The 18012-nt window shown below is 34.9% G+C and overlaps 1 protein-coding gene across 1 annotated transcript; it reads right to left on the bottom strand.

The window, feature by feature from the left end:
• Positions 1 to 218: 218 nt before the first annotated feature.
• LOC145639278 (uncharacterized) lies at positions 219 to 12945 on the bottom strand. Its single transcript, XM_081690472.1, has 12 exons — positions 12733 to 12945; positions 12435 to 12595; positions 9562 to 9679; positions 8142 to 8238; positions 7112 to 7218; positions 6357 to 6479; positions 4990 to 5143; positions 4411 to 4471; positions 3943 to 4313; positions 1931 to 3524; positions 1290 to 1697; positions 219 to 637 (listed from the first exon to the last, which is right to left on the bottom strand). The coding sequence occupies exons 2-11, from the start codon at positions 12560 to 12562 to the stop codon at positions 1451 to 1453; spliced, it is 3000 nt and encodes a 999-aa protein (XP_081546598.1). The 5' UTR covers positions 12563 to 12595; positions 12733 to 12945; the 3' UTR covers positions 219 to 637; positions 1290 to 1450.
• Positions 12946 to 18012: the final 5067 nt, after the last annotated feature.

Genomic DNA, 18012 nt, shown 5'->3' with positions numbered 1-18012 from the left:
TAATCTAGATCAATTCCATGGCAAATTGCAATGGTGACTGAAGATAAATATATTTCCTACTTCAGCAATTTTGCAAAGTATAATATTCATGAATTGCTCACATGATCACATGTATTACCAAGGCAACAAAGCAGCTGATTAGGTTATTGTAGACTTTTAGAGCGATTCTGAGCTCTAAATTCTACAACCTTTAATTTTAGATTTCAAAAGATAAAGTCTCAAATCAAAAATTCAATTTCAATTGAATCACTCTATATGCTTATTACATAGTATCCTCCTCGAGGTTTCTTTTCTTTTCCCTTATGGAAGTTGCTCCAAGGTAGGGACGGCACTTACATAAAACCTAGTACATCCCTGGCTACCTACAACCATGATATGTACCTAGAGCACAGCAGGCTTCAACAATAAGCCCTGTTGCCTTCCTATACTACAAGTCTACCAGCAAAAAAAGAAACTCAAATTTTAATTTAGGAAAAAAATAATTAAAAAAAAATCTCTATTTTAATCCTGAATCACTATCATCATTAGCAACCGGGTCTTATTTTTTTCGGGTAAAAAGAATCAGTTTTGTAATGCAGTCGCACCTTTTAAAGCTTACATCAACCACATGCAGGGAGAACAAGCCACCAAGCTTCACCTGCAAAATGTAACCATCACAACGATTAAACATATAACTTTAGAGAAGATAATATACAGAACACAGAGCACATATAGCTAATAGAAAGGGGAGAGGATGAAGAGGAAGAGAAAGCAAAACAATATAGAAAGTCTCATGAAAAATCTTGGCTTAGATAAGCTCTTATAACCACATGCAGATAATTCTTCCACAATCTGTGACTATTGAAGGAGCACTCTACAAATTTAAAATAACACTTAGTCCACTTTTTGTACCCAATCAACATCAAAGGATTTGCAAATAGAATATGAGAGTCATCTGATAGCAGATACATCTTGTTATAACTTATAAGTACAAGATTCAAGTACAAAATTCAAGTACCAAAACTGAGTTTTGCAATTATGTGGTGAGAATTGCTCCATCTGGTAACAATAGTAGCATATAATATTAATGTTCAGAAATTTCGCGACATTTCATATGACAGAAATAAATTATGCTTAAATTTTCCCTTCAACCCAATTTCAAGAAGTGATGAAAATAGGATAAATTGTAGACAGCAGTGACAAAGGGTATTTCAAAAGAAATTATGGTGATTACGAGAGATTTATGGGACATAACAGCTATTGAATCCAATCAGAGAGAGTAATAACTTCAAGCGGTGCCTAGTAGATACCTTAAGATCACGCAGACAAATAATCGATTGTCCTCCAGGTATCAGGAGAAGAAGAAGAAATAATCAGGGGCTGTTTATGATGAGGAAGCAACAACAGTCAGCAACGCGGCTTACTGAAGCTATGATCTTTAGACAATGACAGAAGTCAAGAGCCATGAATCCTATTTAGGTGCTAGAGCAGAGGTTGCAGATGAGGCCTCTGCAATTAGACCAATTGGTTGGCGAGCCTGGAGACAAGCACCTATCTCAAATGGTTCCAGCTCTGCTCCATCAAAGAGGAGACTTACTCCAGGCAGGATCACATCTTTGCTATCAGCATCATCAGATTCAACTTTAGGGACGTTCGTTGAATTTGATTCTTCAATTGGCCTGGTGGCCGCCTCATAAACGGGAGACAAAGCATATGATCTACACATAAAATTCAAACAGGACATCAGGGAAATTTGAGAGCCCAATCTGATCATATGTTGCCATGCGCACATACATGATGAACCAAAATCACAAAGCAAAATATAAAGCCCTCAGTAAAAGTTACAGTGCTACCCAGGGACAACCTACAAACCAACAGAAGTGGTAAAACCAGAGTTCATAGAAAGAGAACTGCCAATAGGCGCAATATAAGTGATGTCAACATTGGTTACCTGAGAATGCTCCCATCAAAGCTAAGAACTTCTCTTCTTGAACGCTGCCTTGACGAAAGTTTTTTCCTCTGGTATTCAGTGGCTCCAGCAATGGGAGATGATGGTTCTGCAAGAGGATTCCATCTTCCACTCGCATAGGTCATAAGTTGACGAGACTTATCCTTTGGCTTCTCTTTCTGATATAAAAGCTTTGCAGCGGGACCTGTGGGACTGTACTCTGCACATACATCACGTAACCTTCTTCTTAACCCATGCATTGCTTCATGGTGCTCATCAAAGGACTCTGTCTGAAGCAACTGTGAAGAGATTACTCTTTTGCACATTTTCTTGCACAGTTTTGGACTAAATAGAGGTACACCAAACTCTACACTTAGTGGGACCCATTCATATCTCTCATCATCAGGTGATAACTGATCTGCATCTGTCTCTATGTAAAGTCTTAATAGGCGGATGTAACCAATGGTCCACAAATCAATTCTATCCACTATCTCACTTATTAGTGACTCCAACCTTGTGCTTTCATCAATGCCTAAACCCAACTCCTCCCCTACATGCACAAGTGAACCATCAGAATTTTTCAATGGCAGCGGGACATCTATTGTAACAATTTTCCCAGATTTATCAAGGTCATACTTGCTGAGAGGCTGCACAAGTACAGCAGAATGTCTAAGAAGTGAATTAAGACAATGCAGAAGAACAGTCCCTTTCACTAAGCTCCCTTCAAATTTTCCCCCCACCCCTCCAATTGTAGATCCATCCCATGACCATATAAGGGCTTTCTCACAGCCCGCCAGGGGTGCAGGAAGTAAACGTAAATATTGGCCCTTCATTAGAACAACAGACAGCGGTCCACTGCCTACTGCAGAATATAGCACTAATTTCATCCAAGGTGTCATGGATGAATGTGAGGGAGGCCCAAAGTGCACAGGGCCTGTTTGCCCGGGCAAAATAGAGGCTGGAGGCAGAGGTACCATGGATAAGACAATATCATAGTCTCGGTGGAACAATCTATCTAAAGTTGCAGGTGCAAGAGTGGCCAAACTTTCACAACGAAGAAGATCCAAACGATAACTCCTTTTTCTTCTGGGAGCATCACTTTCGAAGGCTGAAATCTCATTATCCTCCAAGATAGGATCCAACATAGGCTGCTCATGGGAATCATCTATATGGACTTCACTGACAAGCTTGGTGTCGGCAGAGCTGGCTCCAGATATTGAACATGAGGGGGAATCTCTTTCCAAACATTCTGAATCTATAATCTTATCCTGAGATTCTATATTGATGAAATTATCACCATTAATACCACTGGCGTTGTGAGTCAAGCTCGTTTCAACTGCTGTAGAGGTATCATTGCTTTGTGAGGATACGGTGTCCACCTTATGACCAATTTCTGTGTCTCCAACACTATCAGAAACTCCTCCAGAAAGAAGACATTCTAGAACACAACGGAGGCTAGATGCATGATTTGCAAATTCCTGCAATTCACCTTCAAATTTGGTTCCTTCTAATGTGCTCAAATCCTTGCAAAGATCTGCAATACTTGCGTGACCCAGCTTACCTGCTTCATAGAGCGTTACAGCATGCGATTTCAAACCTGAAACAGGAAACATAAGTGAAAAAAATGAATGAGTCAGAAATCATATGCACAGTGCTCGCTTCATTTTCTTTTCTTCCTTCCCTTGTTGGCCTAAATAGTAAACACCCTGTAATAAGTTGTCCTATCAAGGATTTTCCAAGCGTTTTTGTGCCAAAAGAAAAATAGACATACGAAAAGACAAATAAGTAAATGTTACAGTTTAAAAGCACAAAAATTGTTTTCTAGAAATCCTATTACAATGGAAAGAATGTGTAAACTCAAGACTGTCCTACCAAACAGGACTAGAGTACCAAATACAGAGCTCTATAGGATGGAATTGAAACTGTTCGAAAACTGGAAAGGGAGGCAGAATGACAAAATGAACAGAGACATTTAGACTCAATGTAGAATGGCAAAGTATGGGGAAAAGTAAAACCTGGTGAAACAGACCCCATCATGAGGTATGAAGTAATATTAGCATCAACAATAAATGCAACACGAGCATGATTTGAAGCTGCTCTGCTTTCTGACCCTGAATAGTCCTGTTGAACACTGACTCCATCCACCGACAAGTTTGCGGAGCCTACACTAGCCCGAGAACCATCTTCATCATCACTTAGAATAAGAGATCCCTGGACATTAGCATCCTGTAGAATAGATGCTGGATCAATTATTTTCTCTGCCCATCCCAATCGACAAGCAAAGGATGCAGCAGATTGCAACTGCAAGAGGTCAGCCTGTAATGTGGAGGCAAGTTCTGCAACAGTTGCATTCTCACTTGAAACAACGAAAACTGCGTAAAGTAACCTACAGGTTGGACGTAGATAATAAGGCACTCAATAAATCCAATTTTCATACTAGAGTCAAGAACAAAGTATCTATGTAAAAAAGTTAGCTTGCTTACTCCTCAATAGGATCTTCATAGGACTGCTCCCTATTTGAAACAAAGCCCTCCAGCCTAGAAACTGAAACAGTCCATATCAAATGTTTGATGAACAACAAAGTCTGTATCATATTGGTAAGCAATGAGAGCTTTCTAATCTCAGATCAAAATATGTGGGCAAAAGAAAGGGAGGGGGAGTGAGAATTTATCCCTTACAGCAACACTACTAGTAAAGGCTTAAATACACCGGTAGGTTGGAGAAAAATATGAATTGAAAAGACAGCATAACAGTTGCGGACCACAAAATGATATTATTGACAAAAAAATGTGGGGAATAACCTCCTAGCAGGAGACAGATCAAGCATGAATTTATATGATGGCAAGGCGCACATGCAACCTCCAAGTACAACCCCTCCTGGTTTACAGCAGGGGTTGGGATTGGCAGTCACTACACTTAGGGTGTGCACTAACATTTAATGTACAAAAGGTAATTATATGATAGCCTGAATATATACGAATAATTACTAATTACATTACCTGACTATTAAATAATATATGAAACTACATTTAACATCAAAGGCTATCCAGATGAAAATTTACCTTTGAAACGGTCATCTGAATATACAGGAACATCAAAATATATTAGACCCCGCCGGTATAATCCCTTTATTATGTCAGGATTGAAAAGAACATATGAATTGGCTTCCTCCTTGCAAACTTTATCTATCATTGCCATCTCTTCATCTGAAAGTTTCTGAAAGAATTAAAATATAAAATTAAACATACAGAAATCTCCACTACAACAGCATCAACTCAAAATCATGGCATCAATTTCTCTTAAAAAAGAAAAAATAATACTTCCTTCGTTTTCTTTAATTGCACCATTTTTCTTTTTGGGAAGATGTATATTAATCGCACCATTTCCTTATGTGGTTTTTTTGTTCACTCTTTGGTTTTGTTCACACACAAAATTCCTTACTTACCCTTATTCACATGTTATAACTACTTTTATTACCCCACCTTTTCTATCTGTCATTTGTTTTTTTCACACGGGCACTTTTTTCATGCTCCATATTTTTCACGTGTCATATCCTGGCGCTGTTTTTTCCCTCCAAAATCCCCTGCCCTTTTTTCCTTTTTTTTTTCTTCATTTTTTAGCCAATGACATTAATTACCTATTATAAGTTATACACAAAATATTCACCAAATCATAAAATATAATTGTTATTATATTGATTCGTATACTTTTCATTTCTATAATTAATATTTTCCATTTTATGCAATTTTAGACTATACATCTAATGTAATTTTAATTAATATAGGGTTTTCAAATTTTTACTATACAAACCTAACGTAAAATTAACTTAACTTAGATTAAAAAATATACATCTACAAGTATTAAAAAATATATAATAAAAAAAAAAAAAATCCAAGGAAAATTAATGCTAAATTATTATATAATTAAAGATTTTTGAGAATACGAAAGGTAAAACATGTACTTCGAATTAGATTATAGCTACTGAAGCGGAAGGTATGACTAGAAAATTTTAGTTTTTTTCTCTACGGGAGATAGAAAATGAATGAGTCAACTTCTCTTAAATAGTTATGTGGAGCAATATTCATTTATTTTTCAATAAATAAAATGAATTTATAAAAAAAATACAAATAACTTAAAATACTATTCAAATTGCGTTCTTTTATTTTTCTATCGACCATTAGTAAATGAGCCCTTTATTACTAATTGAATTATATTTGCTTTTTTTCCTAAGGGATTAGTAATTTGATTTTTAAACCGTGCATCGCTAGTTTTCTTAAATCTCGTGCCCAACCCAAATGATGCAAATACAAAAAACAGAGGAAGTAGGACATTACCCACTAAATATAGGCAAACATTAAAATTGTCACGTGCAAGGACCATCAGATTGCTCAAGAGGAGAGGGAAAGAAAACAACAAATAAAATAGTTACCTTAAATTCTTCAAGAGTAAAGTTGACAAGACAAACTCCCCACCAAGGTTCAATTGGAAAATCCGCCGGTTGTGTTGGTAGAAGTTCTTTTGCAATTGATTTGTTAATTTTCCACATGAATTTCTGAACAGCTCCACATCAATGAAGGAAGAAATCAGAAAATGATATCAGAAATCAAAAAGGTAAGATAAGTGATGTCATCAAATCTTTGTGACTTTCACAAACCATGATGCCACTAATTATTTAGATTTTATTACATATTTTACATGCACCTTTTGATGATAAATTTTGAGTTCTAAGCTTAAATTTCAACTAATTCCTATTCTAAAAGGATTGAAGAGCTCATAACGTCCTGCTAACGGCCCTTAACATTTTTGTTTTGTTGATTATCTTTTTTATTATTGAGTCATTGCAGCAAATAGAGTCTAGACAGACATAGAGTTTTACTTTTTTTCTCACAGTCGTAGCAGCGATAGTTTGACAGTTTGATCCCCCGGCAAAATTTTAAATGGGTGGATTAGTCTATTGAGAAAATCTCCATAAACAACTGGATTCACTTCCCAGATTTACCCTCAAGAAATTGAATTTTTATACTCCCCAAACTAAAGTAATTGTGGATTTGTCCCTGACATAAAGAGAAATATATATATATGCAGGGTTAAGGCATCACTAACTGTACATAAATCTCATCTGCAGCATACAATCTGTATCATGATGGATACTCCCAAAAGTAACACAAAGCATTTAAGAAATACCTTAGATCTGCATTTATTCATGATATCAATGAACTCATTCCTTCCGATTCCTGTGATCCGCAATGCATCCGCTGCACTGAAATTCGGTATGCTATCATAAGGTTGCTCTGCAAGAGTATATTATCAGTGATTAAGTCAATTGTAGAAAGATATGGGACTACGAGTACATCAAGCACTATTCAGAATGTAAGTTTTGCAAAAGGTATTGAAATTAAGTGTTGGATGATGCGATTAAATGGGGATAAAGAACAGTTGTGATAAAAATAAATTTGAGAAAAAGGAAAAGGAATAAGGAAAAAACACTAAATCCCATCATTTTACACACCTAGAATAAAGAGAGGCAATAACATCTCACTTAGAGCAACTCCAATGATTGTAGCTAGTGTTTAGGGACTTGCTTGCAATTATAAATAATCCCAAGCTACTAGCTGACCGTTGGAGCTACAAAATGCAATTAGCTTCGCCAATCAAATTAGCTTGTCAAAGCTAGTTTGCTTGGAAAACTTGCCAAAATAGAATAATAAAATGAAATATAAAAAAGTTAATTAAGGAAGTGAAGTTCGTTTATATAATAAGCTAACAACTAGCCATTGGAGCTAAAAATAGCTAAAATGATAATTATCTTAAAAGCTTATGTGGCATGACAAACTTATTTGACAAAAGCTTGCCATTGGAGTTGCTCTTATAAGCCTTTGCCAACAATGTTGTTAAGCTAGAGGAGGACCCCGTCCAACTATCCAAATTTTTTTGTTTTTAATACCAGGAATCAAGTGTTAATTTCTTAAGTGGCATTTGACTTTTTTTTTTTAGTTTTGTGGATTTAAATAAAACAGTATCTTGAGAGCATTATATTTTTTGACACAAAACCAATGCATGATACGAAATGGCCCCATGCTAGAGTATGTGAACAGCTTCCAATGACACATTGGGAAATAATTGCTCATTCAACTTTTTACAAAACTGCAACATACAATGATATCCAATGATAGAAGCCAGCACAAGTTATGTAGACAATGGATAGATCAATTACCACTTTTCATAACCTCAAATATTATGTCACAGTAATATCGGAAAGGTGAGACCCTCATTACTCGACATACATATTCTGAGAGGTGATAAGGAAAAAGCTGCAGAGAAAATACTCAAAGTTAGGTTATTATACGATTCAGGTAAAAACTGGAAATTCCAAAGGGCATGCTAGCAACAAAAAAACCCCATCCTTTCCCTCTCCTCACAAACTCAAACACGCAAAAGAAAAGAGAGAGAGAGGGGTTAGGCCCCAATTTTGAAACACAACTATAAAAAGTAGGTAAACCATTCACCAGGAAATATGACCTCCATGAAGTTCCTCCATAGACTCAAAAATTCACCACACACTTTCCACCATACGAAGACACCAACTTTATTAGCTATAAGAAGCATAAACTATTTAACTTCAATGTTTAAGTCAAATTTCTAAGGTGCCCAAATGTATAGCATACTATGCCAGTATGCCGTTTATAACATAGGCATGAGATTTGGAAATATTACAGTTTAGATAAATTGTTCATATTCTTTTTTATTATAATACTGACCTTCCGTGCTTTTATCAGATTTTTTAGCTTATACGAAGAAAAAAGAAAGAAAAAGAGTGAGAGTGAAAGAAATATTAGGCAATTCTTTTGCTTTGTTTATAACTAACAACTTACTTTTCATCTCTGGTTTAAAAAGCAGTCAGCTTATATTTTGGCTGTTTTGCAGTAATGTAATTTTCTTGCTCATTCAGTATTAAATATTTATCTTTTCTTTTTTGCATGCTTCAATAGAACTGGTCTATTGGCTATTAATTAACGAAAAAAAGGAACACTAAAGCTAATTGACCTAGCAAGGTTGGGGGAAAAAATACTTATATGGCTACTATTTCAGTATTTCCAGAACACTCAGTTTTGAGTTAATTAGCTTCCGGTAAACTTTATAGAAAAAAGAACAAAATTTAGTATATATAACACACATAAACTAAAAAGAAAAAACAAAACAAAACACTATTTTAAACACTTTTTCATAGCACACATATGTTTCAACTTTCAACCACTTCAAAAAAGGAAACCAAAACCAGCCTAGTTTAAGTGCTTCATAAATGTAACATCTACTTTTATTGTGGTAAAATAACAGGCTATCTAAACTTTTCCGAAAAAAGTTTAACAAAACAACCTGTAAACAGTTACTGGAGTAACATTGCCCATATCACTCTGTACATGGGAGCAACAAAGAAATTTATGGTTACTATCAGTCACTGCATTAGGACTCGTTGGGGTGCCAAATGTCGATATTAAACCATGGAGCTTCAAAGTAATTCCAGAAGCCAGAACTCGATAACTAATTATATTGTTTCCAAAAGGCAAAGCACAAGAACAATCCTACACCTTACAAGAAAGAACAAAACCACAAAAAGACATGGGTACAGAACTGACCGCAAGATTTCTCCGAAGATACCGCATCATCTCCTCGTAGTATTCGCTTTCTTTGATTACTTTGCGAGCAAAACAAGTATTCCATTGCAGCCTCTTTTTGATGCAATGTTCAATCACCCTACTCGCAGAATTGAGAATAAATTTAGTCAGCACTTGGATGAATTCAGTTTCACACCCTAAAACTCAATGAACAATATATATTATATTCTCAATCTTCTTTAGATAAGAAATTTCATAAAGTTAAAAAAAAAAAAAAAAAACAGCATGGAACTAATAAAATTAAGAGGAAGAAAAAAAAAAAAAAAAAGGATTGTCAATCACAACAAATGAGAGGAAACTGCCAAGAAACTTTAAGACAAAGTAATCTAATTATAAATCTAATCTCAGAAGATCTCATTGATTCTTTGCAATTGATTCCGCAGAAAACAAAAGGAAAACTGCCACAACGTGATAAGACAAGCACCTACTCAAACTCAGGTGAAAGCCCGGTAAAACCTTCAAAATCATGGCTTGAAAGAACCATACATTTTCACAAAAAATGTATTTCAACTTACAATGCAATTACAAGTGACCATCAATCCCTCCACTAGAAGACACATGATCCAGAATAGTGCCTTATTGGGCCTCTGAAACCAGACTTTCTTCAGTTTTTACCTCCATCAACAAAACTGACCTTACAAAAAGCTATGAATCGCTTTTGAATATTGGCCTCTTAAACAAAGTCAGAAATAGACAAAGGTTCTGGATCGGGTATGTTGGTGAATGGCTGTAAATAGACTAGATAATGAAGAATCAACCAACCATCCTCTTACTCTATGAAACCGATGAGGAAGTAGGCATAACTATATCCAACAATATAGTGAGCTCACCAAAACACCCACTAGGATTTCTCCAAAAGTAGAAGATTCAAGGAGAATTGTTCATACAGCCACCCAAAAACATAAATGCGTCATGAAGTGACAACTCAATAGACACTGAAAAATGATAACATGAAAAAATATGTATTAAAATAAAAAGGATGCAACCTAACAAAAGATTATTCCAAAAAAGGAACAAATTCCCAAACAAATCCTATATTAAAGGGAAAAAAACACGAGTTATGCTTTTGAAAAATTTGAATAGAAATATTAGAAAACATGACTAAGAGTCCATCGAAGAGCATATCAGTTTTTAATGAGTTCCAACGTAATAAATCTTGCAAGATTAGCCAAACATTTTCCCATCAAAGAATTGTTCTTACACACCTGGCTACATAAACTAACCTATGCAGAGTTACAGACCTGCTTTTCATTAAATTTATTGCAACTCTCCCATTGATGTCATCTCGTGCTAGAGAAAAGGAAGTATCCCGTGTAACTTTAAATGTCAAACTCGTCATTTCACCTTAAGTACCCAATACACAAACATCAACATGGGTGTGGATCTTCAAAACTGGCATCTTGGACTTAAAGTATGCAAAATTGCATACACTAAATTTTACGCATATTTTTCTCTCTTTGAAGTTTGAACACCAAATTCTCAAACTCATACCCAAAAGTATACACTCCATTTGGCCTTTCACATGGCCATTACAATTCCCTATGGGGTATCTCCTTTCTTTATCCTTTAAACTTGATAAATTAAATCATTAAAGTCTCTTGAATGAAATTTAACTTCCTCATGAACCTAAAAACACTGACATTGCCATCAACTTGTCATTACACCACTCCAAATCATGATACAATGCATTCTCAAATCACAAGTTATGACCAGAAGGTAGTTGTGTGAAACAGCATGATGACTAGGGGTTATAATGAGCCTAGCTAGTTCATGAACTGTTTGAGCTCAACTCAAAGTTTGCATGAGTTGAGCACAACAAAATTCAACTCCAAAAGATCATGAATGGCTCAAACTCAAGTTATTTATTGCAAGCTGAACTTTAAAAACAAGCTTGGAAAAGTTAAAAATTCAACACGAGTTTAAATGAAAATGCTATGATCTGATTTTGAGCGATCCAAGCTCGGTCCCTGCAAGTATCACCACAGATGATGACCAAAAGAAGGCACTAGGCTTTAATTAAGATATGTGAATACTGAGAAGGCATTTATGGATATTAATATCGAGGTTTTAGTCCTATTAGGAATAACCTAATTAAACTTTGTTTTGTCGCTATTTCACTATTTGTTATAAACTTATAAAATCTAAGTTTTTGTAAACGGTTAGGATTAAAATCACTCAAATGAATAAGTGCTCCAGCCTATATAACAGTAAGGGTTAAAATCACTCAAATGAATGATTGCTCCAGCCTATTAATGAATTAAACTCATATAGAAAGGTATGAACACTTTCTTGCATTTGCTTCGCTTACAGAATTCCGCCACTAATTTTACAATTTTAATACTCCATTAACTCATAAATATGAAGATAGTAGAAATCACATAGAAGCTAGACTCTGAACCAATGCAACTTCCTTTTCTTAATTGATCAAGCTTATATTCCTGATCCCACAGTCCAGCAACCCACCCCCTTCCTTTTCCAACAACAAAAAACCCTTGCCTATACAAAATGGTGAACCAGCAATCCAGAATCATCAATGCACGCCACAGCCGAAGGAACTAATACTACGTATATGATAGATCACCTGTAAAACTACCTATATTACAAAATCTCAACAAGTAAATGCAAAAGATGTAACCCTCATTAACACCTATACCTTCAGCATTGAACAGATTCCGGCACAATTTCGACTTTAACGATGAACTTTTCAATTATATCATCCAAATGTAGCATTTCCAATACAACTTATACAACATAATTTAAAACTTGCACTGAAAATTACACTCCACTAAACATCATGAAATCAAAAGAAAATGAAAATGAAAAATGAAACAAACCTTCTATGCCATTCCTCTTTAGAAGAAAGAGTAGATTGCAACCTCTTAGGCAAATTCTCCCATGGACACTCCTCCCTAATAGCCTTCAAAATCAATTGCTCCTCAACTGTTGTCGGAGCGCGCAACATTTCAAATTCCTCTCAATTCTCCAAACAATCAACCTAAAAAATCAACCAAATCACCAAAACAAAATCAAAATCCACAATTCTCCATGAAAAATCTTACAATCAATGAAATCATAAAAACTCAGATCAAACATAATCATCAAAAAATGAAACTGAAAATGAGTCGACATTACCGGTTACGATCGAAAAGTTGATGGATCTAAGCGACGAAATCGGAGTTCTAGGGTTTGAATTCAGCGAGATGCGGAGTAGGAATTGAGGAGAGAGAGAGACGAAGAAGAAGAAGAAGAAGAAGAAGAGGAAGGTGAATGCAGAGACGTTGAATAGAAGAAGCTTGGTTTGGTATGAGCATGAGGTTCCACGTTGATTTGAAAATGGTCCGTGCCAGAAAGTGTGTTTAGGTCCCGCGATATTAATCAACAGCCGACAGTGTTGCCTTTATCAAGATCTTGATTGTTAATTTGTTATGGTAATAATCATGGGAAATCAAAATGGATATGGTTTAATGTTTTTGGATGGAGTATTGTTTTAGAAGCTTTTGACTTTCTAAGTTGATTCGCGTATTGTAGATCGGAGATTGCGGAATACAAGTAGTTAATTGTCGTTACGGGTTTGTGTCTATAATGAGCATTGTTGGATCGTTTTGAAATTTAATCGACTTAATGGGAACACGTAAGGCCTATTTTTGAACGATCAAATCATTGTTTGTTGTGTATGCACTTGTTGCCTTGTTGGTGGATTGAGAAGCCTTTGTACGCTTGTTTGTGATTCTTTTGCCCTCGGTTTTATTATAATAAAGAGAGGTAGAAAAGGTGAGCTCCTCATAATTTAAGTCTTGTGGTTTTTACTCTTCACATTGATAGTGTTTTTTCCACTAACGTATATATCACGTCTTTGTGATTTTATTTAGTTCATGTTGTTGTTTGTTCTTGTTGTCCATATAAGTTGATTTGACTGGTAAATCACTTGCTTATCATTTGTGGTGAATTGGAGTTCTTGTTCTTGATTGATTATCTCGGAGTTAATTTTTGTGGGTGTCATATATACTAGTCGGATCATAAGATCAAACATATGGTGATTTGTTGATAAGTAAATGTATCTTAAATAAGTGCTAGCAAAAAAGTTAAGAAAAGCTTTGACAAATCTAAGATGAGTTAAAAAAAGATCAAAAAAAGAAAAGGTTATGCTCACCCAATACAAAATTACAAAGCTACCTTACAATTAATACGAATTATATCCTAAGAAGAAAAAAATGGTAAAAATGGTCCTTGAAATAGTCATAATGGACGAGATTTGATCGGATTTTAAATATCATCTTTAAAACTTTAACCAATTAAGCTAGTTGACATTCATACATATATTTATTATTGTCAATGTCGTTGAATATTATCATTATTTAGTTTTATGAAGCACAATATACATGTTTATTAATTGAAAATAAATTCACAATTTTCGAGTAATTCGTTATAAAATTAAAAAAATAAATAAATTAATTCTTAAATGCTCCAAATTAAACTTAATTTTCATCCAAGTCATGACTCATGAGTTCATGACACAAGCGTTCAACATGTATAGCGTTTAGCTCTCAAATCTTTATAGCTTCAAATTTCCCACAATTTTCGTTTATAACCTTCCTCTCTTCTCTTGGACATTGTGTACGAAGCTAATCCTACAAAAAATGAGTTTATTGTCAGTACTTAGGGCTTGTTCTGTTCCGTTGAAATTCAGTTCAGTTCAGTTCAGCTCAGCTTTTAATTTATGTCTAATGATATTGCTAATGATATAAAGCCAAATTTCATTCTTTTAAGCTCTTATTACAACGACAACGACAACAACAACAAAAACAATAATAATAATAATATTATTATTATTATTATTAACAATAATAATAATAATAATAATAATTGAAATAATAATACTAATAATAATAATCAATAAATAATAATAATCATCAATAAATAATAATAATAATAATAATAATAAATAGTATATGTGTTTAAAATGTTTAGAGGTTTCAAGTTTTTAATATATTTTCCATACATTTTATAATATATTTTCCATACATTTTATAATTATAATTATATAGTATATTTTTCGTAAATATTTTAATATGTACATTTGTATATACACATATGTATAGTAATAAATAATCAATAAATAATCAAAGATCACTAATCCGTAGCACTAATTAATAAGTTCAATTCAGTTCAGTTCAGTTCAGTTCAGTTCAGCTCAGTTCAGTTCAGTTCATTTCAGTTGAGTTCAGTCAATCGGAACAAGCCCTAGGGAAGTATTTACTTGAATTTCATCTATCGCAATTTTGGTCATTTTAATATAAAATTGAATCTTCTACTGGAAATTTTATATTTTTGTTATTTTCATACATATTTTGCAGCAATCGAAGAAAGGACATGGAGAAAAGATTGTTATTTACCCAGATAAATAATTAAATATGGGTTATTGGTGAGTTTATTTGTTTTACATGTCTATTTTTTTTTTTTTTTTTCCATATTTTCCAGCAATAAGCAGATTGTACACAGAATAATCACTTTTGGTTCGTATAGCTAACTCCACTTATGGGATTAAGGTTTTGATTGATTGATTGATTGCAGCAATGAGCAGATTATACTGTAGTTATTGTGTCTTAAGTACAAGCATTGTCACCTGCACTGTTAACGAATTATCATTGTCATCCCTCAATGATCAATGATGCAATAAAGATGTAGCTTTCTAGGAAGAAACTACGAAAGAGAAAAAATAGATCTTTGGTAACATTGGAAACGAAATGGAAAGGAATGCCAATAAGACTCTTATTATAAGAAGGGGGAAAGAAATCACTTAAACTTAGCTCTCTTTTGTTTTGTTTGGTGAGGGTATGGGAAATTGCTATCTTAGGTTTTAGAGATGTACTCCGTAACAAATAGAAGGAAACCATTACCCTTTGAAGTGGTAATTGTTAACCAAACACTTGGAAACGATAATGGTTTAATTACCATTTTCAACCAAAAAAAAAAAACTGACCAATTATGGTGAGTTGGTGACTTATGAAAAAACACCTTCACTATTTTTTGCCCAAATGATGTTGTTGACTAGATAGAACGTGGAATTTGTAGTGTGCAATATCAAATGCATTAGGCAATACATTTCGTTTAAGAAGTCCCAAAGGATGCTTCATGCTACATGTTTAATTTTAAGAATAAGCAAGAATAGTATGCTATACTATCAAAACATAAATCTGGCCACGGATGGTTCCATTACTTCCATATGTTAACTGTGTAATTTTGAGGAGCCGGATGGAAGTGGGTGGGATGAAAGAGTGGTACGCGGAAATTTTCAGTCATTTGAGTCCAATGAAGTCTTGGGTATTCTGCTAGCATTGCACAACTAGTTGATATGTTTGTATGGTGATACGACAAATCTGGAAATTATATAGTGAAGTTGGGGTAACACTTATTTCTTTTCTTCAGAAAATCAGTTAATGGTATGGTTGGGTGACTTGGGTCATTGTTGGATACTTGGATCTGAGAATTTGAAAGAATGTATGGAAGTTTGATACTTTGATGTGACCCTGCAGAGTAGCAAGAGCTTCTCTGTCTTTCTAGCAGCATATGTACAGGTGAGGGAGTTGTGTATAAGCAACTAAAAGATACTTGAAAGTCATTGTTAGCAGGTAGTGATTAGTGAAGCTAATTAACCATAAGCAGAGTGATGGTGAGCAGAATTCATTTTGGTGCGTTGTGAATGCACAATGCACTGTTTCATTGCCTGAAGATAAATTACGATATGTGATGGTATTAAGAAGTCTTTTACTGCTTTTCAGGGTAATAATTACCCATTGGACATCATTATTTGTAGTGCTTTGGGTGTTGATATGTATGATTGTGTTTACTCCACCTGCACTGCTTGTTTTGGTACAGCCCTTATACTACAGGTTTGCCAAAAGCTTCTGCATACTTATTTTTGTGAAATTCTAATGGGCAGGTATATCGTATGTGCCTCAGTGCCTGTGGCTGCGTACTGACACAAAATTTCTATTCTTTGATACGTTAAAGAATATGCCTTATTCGATCTTCTCTCTACTATTTCCAACCGAAATTTCCCTAGCAGGGTGTATAAAAACTACAGCACTAAGACCGAGGTTGATGATACTCGCGGTCTCACCCTATTGATCCTTCCTGTGCTCGTATGGCAATGTTTTTAAATAACCACTTCCTAGCTACTCTGTCCTTGAATTGTAGGTCACATTTGATTAGAGGTAAATTCTAGGGATTTGAGGTCATTCCTAGCACCTTAACAATCCTACATTTTTAAATATGACATCTTTACCATACCAGTTTAGTTCTCAATAAGAGTATACAAGAGTAATATGGGAAATTATAATTCATCAAAAGACCCAGGGAGTAATTATATAAAAAATCATTTGTAGTTACTAAACCTGGGGATGTCCTTTTACTGTAGGTTGTCAAGACATATACAAGAGCTTTATTCATTGTCGTGTTACAAAAGACACAATAGGCTCAAAACTTACATGATGAAGGTATATGTCTTGGGGGTTTTTCTAGACTAATGTAATATAATGTACAGTTACTGCTCATATTAGTCATACAGTTTTGTTGAACGGCACATCCCTGAGTATGTAACACTACTTTTTTTTTTTGCTAGCCTGTTTACTTTTTGCTATGCTCTTTTTCTTTTTCGGATGGTTCCTTAAGACGATTCATGTTAGCCGTCCCTAAATCATTTTGGGACTAAGGCTTTGTTGTTGTTGTTGCTGCTGCTAGCCTGTTTACTCCCCTGATGAGTTTGTTGTGCTTGATGAATGCATCATACTGCAATCTCATCATTTTTGGATTTTCTGCAGGTTTGTGCGCGATAACTGAACTATATTTATTTCTTTTTGTTTGGAGTTTGGAAAAATTGATATTTCTATGCTTTTGCTGTAGCTTCCAAACTGAGATGTACCTGAGTGGGTCTGCAATGCCATGGAGGTTGCTGAACCAATATTTTTTCATGCTGTGGATGATCGTTTATAAGAAATAATCCCCCCCTCGTTCTCATTGTTGCCAAAGGGTATAAATACAAGAGTATACACAATTAACTAGGATTAGGTACAGCTAATCTAGGTGAGCATCATAAATGCAATAATACACTATACATAATCTAATACACCCCCGTAGTCGAAGCGGGAGGTTCATGTACGCTTAGACTATTGCGAAAATCATCAAAAAGAAGTTGAGGCAGCCCCTTTGTGAAGATATCGGCAATTTGATAGCGAGAAGGGACGTGGAGAACACGGACTTGGCCAAGAGCGACCTTTTCCCGGACAAAGTGTATGTCCATTTCGATGTGCTTAGTCCGTTGGTGTTGAACAGGGTTGCCGGAGAGGTACACGGCACTAACGTTATCGCAATACACCACGGTAGCTTTCTTGATAGGACAATGAAGTTCCAGGA

Source organism: Chenopodium album, chromosome 7 (genome assembly GCF_948465745.1).
Source record: "Chenopodium album chromosome 7, dcCheAlbu1.1, whole genome shotgun sequence".
In the NCBI taxonomy this organism is placed as follows: domain Eukaryota; kingdom Viridiplantae; phylum Streptophyta; class Magnoliopsida; order Caryophyllales; family Amaranthaceae; genus Chenopodium; species Chenopodium album.
Note: the sequence above shows the minus strand (reverse complement) of the source record. Positions and strands in the feature narration are given on the sequence as shown.